Below are 7,469 nucleotides of genomic sequence, written 5' to 3' on the forward strand. Positions count from 1 at the left end.
ATAAACATCTCGTATAAAGCTCCTGTTTTTCGCTATGGTTTCTTTAAATCCCAGTAATTTCCTAACAGAGGACTCTGTAAGGGATTAATCAATTTGATAGCAATTACTTGATAGGAGAAAACATGTTTATTTATTTTTCTAAAAGCTCCTTATTTTTTATATATTATTACCTACATGTCTCCCTCCTAGAATTTTTCCACCTTGTGTCTGATTCTCATCAGCCATAGGGTATTGAAATGCCTTTCTCGATCAATAAAGAGGAAGAGAAGATGGGATTTTAGATTCGTGAGCAAGAACACTACCCACTGCAGCAACTATATGTTAGGGACTGGCCAATAACGAGGCCTGATTGGTGTGGGGCGAAAAAATTAGAAATGACAAATAAAGATAGTGACTTTGGATACTTCTTTCAAGAGACATGACTGTAAAGAAAAGCAGAGAAGTGAAGGATGGCTGGGCATTTTAAATTATAGATGGGCATATTTTAAATAGTGGGTAATTTAAAAACTCATTTATGTCAATATGAATAATACAACAGAGAAATAGATGATGCAGTGAGAGGTGCAATTATTTAATTGCCGTAGAAAAATTACTGTGTGGGCGAGAAGGATGGGATCCACAGCATAATTTGATCAGCTGGCCTTCGACAGCTGCACCAACGCCCCCGTGCGTCAGCGGAAACAGTGCTTGCATGTAGGTGCACATCTTAGACTGGCGATGGAGAGATGAGGAAGGACTCACCTGATAACTCCTGTCTTCTCAAAGAAGTGTGAGCAAAGTGAAGTGTTACTGAGGGGAAAGGGCATTAAAGGTTTAAGGAAAGAGGAGAAGCCATAAAATAGTAGTTTAGAAGAGTGGAGACTAGAACTTGTGACAAATCTCTGGTTTCCACAATGGGCCACCACGGGGAACATGTACAAACCTGTTTTAAGCTCACTTATTGCAGGGAGCCCATTTTTTGTTACTTATCAAGCACCATGTCTTCAATTACAGGCCATAGGGCTTTAGCTCTCACTCACTGTTATTTTCCACTCTGATTCAGACACCTAGAAATTTCTTTTATCTTGCTCTTCTGCCCATTCACATATTTCAAAACATTTTTCAAGCTTTATTTTGTATTTTCATGTGTTCATTTAGGAGCAGAGGTTTTCAAGTATTTTCAAGGGAATTAGAAGTAGAACTTCCACTTCTCGGAATTTCAGTTTCATCATTTATAGAATGAGAGTAATATTACCTACTTGCAGGAGCATAGTTAAGAATTAGAGATGATATGTGTAAATTACTAGCCCATAATTGGCACTCAATAAATGATAGTTATAATCATTATTACTACTAAATGTTATCCTTTTGTCCAAAAAATAAAAAGAACTTGCTTCTGTGCTGCCTTTTTTCATAGATAAGGTTAACTTACGAAATTTTACGTTTAACACTTTTTTTTTACAACTGTATTTTAAATATATATTTTTTAAAGAATAGTTTATTGATTTTTAGAGAGAGAGGAATGGAAAGGGAGAGAGAGAGAGAAACATTGATGTGAGTGCAACATTGATCAGCTGCCTCCTGCACGCCCCCCACCGGGGATAGAGCCCAAACCCTAGGCATGTGCCATCGACTGGGAATAGAACTGGCAACCTCCTGGGGCATGGGGATGATACCCAACCAGCTGAGCCACACCAGCTGGGGCTTTAAAAAATATTTTTTTTATTACAACTTTAACCCAGTACAATGTTTCTAAGTTTCTCGTGCATTAGTTTGGTTGGAATATAAGGTATCTTTCTGAATGATAATTTTTTTTTTGTACTATAGGTTATATAATGTTTTTCGGGCCTCGATGTTGTAATACTTGAGAAAGAATAGACTTCACATAGAATATTTATTTCCTCATGAGACTTTATTCTTGTTATGTAGGAAAAGTGGTGTATTTAATGGTGTATTTTTAAAAGTCCAAATAATAACACTGTGGAAAAAACAAGGAGTAAAAAAAAGCTAACGCATAACTTGAAAGGGATTTTTGAGAACTGTCACAATATTATCCATGTTCTCTTTGTGTGCTAGCATGTTTCTGGAGACTATAATGTTTTGAAATCAAGCATTGCGTCAATTTGAGTAGCTAATACTAAGAAAAGCTACTCCTATAACTTCGGTGTCAGCCTGGCTTTATCACCACATTAGAATAGCCATGCCCACACTTGGTACTCTCTAAAGGACCATGGGTACTACCCCATCAGTGTTCAGTACGTAAGAGAGAAATAGGAGACACCGACATGGGGAACCCTTATTCAATACCTTCTTCCATGTTGCTCTGCTCTAGGGCGTGGATCTCTCTTTCAGGCAGTAACCCATATTCATGCAGGAAAGACTCCACATCCCCTGCAAAAAATTCTTCAGCAAACTGTTCAGCAACACTAAGGAAATTGCTTATGAGTTCCCCACCTTTGTAGACGAGCAGCGTGGGGAGTACATCTGAGGAAAAGCGGTCCCCAGCACCTGTATTAGAAGCTTTAATTTTACAAAACTTGACCATGGGGTATTCGGCTGCGAGGCATATGAGGCTCCTGCTTAGAGCATGGCAGCCCTTAATGCCCTCTTCGTAAATGTGGACAATGATGGTGGTGATTTTCGGCTCCTTTTCAATGGTCTCCAGGAATTGCTCCCCGGTTTCCAGCTCATACACAAACCCATATCTAGGCCCAAAGCTCAGCTTCTGGTGCATATCCTGCATGCACTGTCTACGGTATTTACGAAGGCAGCTTTCATCTTCTCTGTCTTGGTGGATTAGTTCATATTCTTGAATGCTCATCTGGGAATAAATAAAAGCATGATAGAGATTATTCAGCCAGGAATTCAGTTCTTCACACACACCAAACCCATCCTCAACTCAAAGAGTTTACAGTTGCTGTCCTCCCTCACCCCCAATGTGGCCTTCTCCTTGACCTCATTTAAGCTTTTGTTCAAGTGTCACCGTCTTTGATCAGGCTACCTAAAAGAGTCCCTGCCCCAAGCTTTCTGTTCCTTATATGGGTTTAGCTTTTCTTCGTAGCAAGAAACACTACCTGATATTGTATTAAATATTTACTTGTTGAATTGCTTAATATTAATAATTGTTTTCCTAACTGATACGTTTCATGGGGGCAGGAATTTTTTTTTGTCTCACTACTCTCCAATATCTGCTATAATGTCTGGCACAAAATAGGGGTTCAGTAATTATTTCATGATAGAAATGGATGCATAAATATTGCTGAATATAGTTGAGCCATGAGACGATCATAACCTGTCAGAAATGTGCCACGTAACTACCTATCCCTTTGGGTGAAAAAACAAACAGGAAGGTCTACTCTGGAGTGACTTTCATAAAACACACACACACACATGCATTTAAATGTGTCCTCAACAAATGCCTTTGGATGCTAGCGTCTCATCCAGGAAAGTTGTTAAAAAGATTGTATCTTATTGCTTGCTGATTTTTTGGATGTGTAGAGTAGGATTCAGCCGAGACAGCTTTTACTACTGCTATTTAGAGTCCATCAGATTAGCCAGGAGGTTCCTGCTGTACCAGCAGCAGCAGCAGCAGCACCTGAGAAGTTCTGGGAAATGCAAACTTTTGGGCACCACCCCAGATCTCTCAAATCAGAACCTGTGAGGGTGAGGCTGGGTGAGCCATATTTAAACAAGCCCTCCAGGCAATTCTTATCCCCTGGCTTAGGCTGAGGTGAGAAATGACCCAACTTTTATCTTCCAAGACAGCCAGCTGCTTATCACTGCAGATGGAATATAAAATTACTTGTAGAACCTTTCTTAATAGCTACATAAATTATCAATTTTTTCAATAGACTGTTAAAAACCCATCCCTCACAACCACAAAAACAAACGAAGGAGGGAGTAGTAGAAGAAAGGGTGTAAAGGAGCAATAAAGGGTATAAAGAGGCCTGGGGCAGCACAGCACCCTGGAAGTTGGGCCGTTCCCAAGGGGGATCAATTAGCCTTCTCCTCAAGTAGCCTCTCAAACAGCAACTGCTGACAATATTGCAAGTAGACAGTTGAGAAGGCAAGAAACTGGTATTTATGAAAAATCTATGCCTTAGGCACTTCACAGAGATGATTTTTCTTAATCCTCACAACAAACCTACGAGGTAGGTATTACAGAATTTCGCAGGAGGCATTGAGATTCAGGTTAAGCAAAAGCATCTGATGCTTTCCTGAGTCCTCTTGTTTCTGCCTCTTAGATTTGTTTTTCTAATGTTCTCACTCTTTTTCTTATCATATTATTTTTTTTCCTGCTTTAAGATTATTGTCCCAATTTAAAAATTTTCACCCTAAAAAAATTGTTCAATGTTTCGTATAATTTCTAAGTCACTACTACAGTTCTGTTCATTTAACAGACTAAACCACACAAATGTGGACTTACGCATTTGAGCATTTTTATGAGAACTTGTCCCGTTCACACATTCAGGCATGTAGATATTTAAGCACTTAGATGCCTTTCTAAAACTTAACCTTGGTACAGCTCTAATAATGATAATGCCTAATGTTTGTGTAGCATTTTACATGTTTCAAAACACTTTTACACTTATTTTTTCTGCACATCCCTTTAAAGCAAGGGGAGGAGGTGTTGTTCCCGTTCCTAAGACTGGAAAATGTAATCGCCTCGTCCACATCACATAACGAAGGAGCCAAAACCAAGATCTTAGACTAGAAAATTTTTACGGTGGCCAGAAGCCTGGAAGCAAGTATATTTCTGAAGCACTGTCTGTTGAGAACCAACATACAGCTCAAACAGACTGATCTGGAGATAATCCACTGAAGTGATTTTCCCTCCACAGTGAAAAGTCACTTTATGGTTTCTTTTATTAATATTGTTGCTCTATAAGTTAATACATGATAAAGATTTAAAAAATGATCTATAAGCTAAAGGCGGAAAGTAATGCCACCACTCTGATACTCTGCGGTAACCTCCACTAACATCGTAGAGAACATCACCTTCTAACACACCTCTTCACGCACATAGACATACACATTGTACAAGTAAATAAGTGAGGTTAAAAAATGGTGCTGTAAAAAAAACACGTGATTCATGTTTACACATTGTAAATTATTTATTATCGATTTTCCCTTAGCTTACCTTTCTGCTGAATCTTTCTTTTGGGTCTTTGTCATCCCTACTCTGAGGAGAAGACATTTGTCTGAGAATCTCCTTCTTGCTAGGTGGGACCGAGTCCCTGTCTTCGCTCTCTAATTTAAACTTTCTCCAATCATTTATTACTCCTTTGGGTCCTGGAATACAAGGAAAAACCAATTGTTTCCCTTTTTATTTTCAAAAGGACTTTATACCATTGAGATTTGCACGAGCATCACCATGGGAATAGACTTGTCATGTTCCGTATCAGAAACAAACGTCTTGTTCGGGCTAGAACTTTCTAACTGCCACACATAAAAACGTTCTACCGCATTAATCTTGTTAAATGGCTTTTGGCTAAGACTCTTCCTGAAACATCTGCATCGATGAAAATGCAGATTACGGACTTTCAACTATTGTCAATATTTTGGGGGCAGAGGTATTAAAAATTTAGAGGGTAGAGAGGAAAGTAGAATTTTAGAAAAGCAGCACTTTTATTACATCAGAAGGCAGCTTCAGCAATAAACTGAAATTGGCAGCACGCTAGTAACAAAGGAAGCTAGGATTGTTGGAGAAACAAATTAAAATTAAAGAAAACAAATTCTCAAGATCCAGAATAACAAAGAGCACATACAAGAAAGCCAGTGAGAGGGAGGCCCCACCTCAATTAAAGAAACTAAAACAGCTTTTAAAAAATTGTTACATAACCATCCCAATTCCTTCTCTGATTCTAAGAATCTTTCTCAAATGCAGAAAGGACAGGACTTGCAGATTTAAACCAAGGGCGACCCAGCTGGCATTCTGACGTTCGGCTGCCCTGATAAATAATACCAGTGCTTGGAAGAAGGTCTAAGTTCTTGAAAATACGCAGTTTTCCATACCCCTCTCTACCGCTCAGCCATACCCATGCCTTTGATGCCGCGTTACACCTGTGGACGTAGTTTACCTTTCTCCACAGAGTTCCTAAGAATTGTTATGTAAGTAATTTTAATATAAATTTATGTCTGCAGCGGGGGACAAAAATAGGTTTACAGTTGTGAGTGCACGAAAGCTTATTCTTATAATATTACTTATTAATTACTGTATTATTTTCCATATGAACAACTACCTGTAAGACCGCTTTGGCCCACCGCTGCATTCGTTATATTTGGCCAATTCATGTTTTTTGTTTACTTGTGTCGTCGTCTTCCAGGGACATGCTTTGCGTGTACAAAACATGCGTGGGTGTAGCATGTGCTTATACGTATAGAAAGAGGATCTCCTATTCCTCTTGTTTCTTTAAACAATGGTAGCATATTATACACACTTGCCCTAACCTTGATTTTTTTTTTTATTTCATAATATATCTCAGAGATTTTTTTCACATACATACAGAGAGGCTTCCTTTTTTAAAAACTGGAGTCATGGTATTCCGTTGCATAGGTGCTGATTTACTTAAACAGTTTTCTTTTTGATACACGTTGTCGCTTCCACATTTTTTTCTATGACAAACCTAAGTCTTAGGGTTTCCTGGAGCGATACTGATTTAAGAATGTTTCGTCATTACCTTTATTTTGTTTTAAGTCAAAAAATTAAAAACGTGCTTTTTTTTTTTTTTTTACCGTTTGGTCTACTATTGTTTACAATGGCAAAGAAAGTCCATAATGGGGGATATTAGGGGAGAGGATAATGGCTTAATTTTAGCGTATATAGAGAGGTCTTACGATAGTTGGGCAGCAAGAAATCCTCAATAATTAGTGTTTCTAATTCAATTTCTCATTCCTTAGCATCTAAGTAAAACTGTTTTTAAAGTACTTGATCTCACATTAATGTACCCACTCAATTATTATTAGATGAGTCCATCAGTCCACTCAAAGGTATAACAAATTTCATACTGGACAGTGGCAATAAGAACATTAGAGATATCCAGATTTAATCTTAATTTAATAATTAGTTTTCTTCCTGTAGCTTTGCTTACCTGTATGTGTGGCCTGTCCTTCAAAATCTTCTTCCAAACTTTGGCTTTTGGCTTCTTCCATTTTAAAGATTAGATTTGATATAATCTATAGGATGAACAAAGAAATAATGACAGATGAGAAACAAATAAGTAAATAGATAAATAAATAAATAAATAAATAAATAAATAAATAAATAAATATTCCCCTGCTGTCAGGTTTTATGGAGGTTAAGGATTATTACCAGCAGATGAAGTGTTTAGTATGTTTCTATCGGCTTGTAAAAGGACATTAACATTTGTGTTATTAAAGATATTTGGACCTAAGGATCTTACATAATTCACAGTTTGTCTTTTTTTACTTAAAAAGCCTTCAGTGTAGGCCTATGTACTTAGTGAACATTATTTATTACCGATTTTCTT

At 37.7% G+C, this 7,469-nt stretch overlaps 1 protein-coding gene across 1 annotated transcript; it reads right to left on the reverse strand.

Annotated features, from left to right (window-relative positions):
* Positions 1 to 2,275: 2,275 nt before the first annotated feature.
* On the reverse strand, positions 2,276 to 7,131 carry PDC (phosducin; the record flags this gene model as incomplete). Its single annotated transcript, XM_081121441.1, has 3 exons — positions 2,276 to 2,800; positions 5,120 to 5,271; positions 7,071 to 7,131. 3 exons carry the CDS (start codon positions 7,129 to 7,131, stop codon positions 2,276 to 2,278), a joined length of 738 nt encoding a protein of 245 aa, XP_080977567.1.
* Between the last annotated feature and the right edge of the window lie 338 nt (positions 7,132 to 7,469).

This window comes from Miniopterus schreibersii, assembly GCF_964146895.1.
Source record: "Miniopterus schreibersii genome assembly, chromosome: 19".
Classification (NCBI taxonomy): domain Eukaryota; kingdom Metazoa; phylum Chordata; class Mammalia; order Chiroptera; family Miniopteridae; genus Miniopterus; species Miniopterus schreibersii.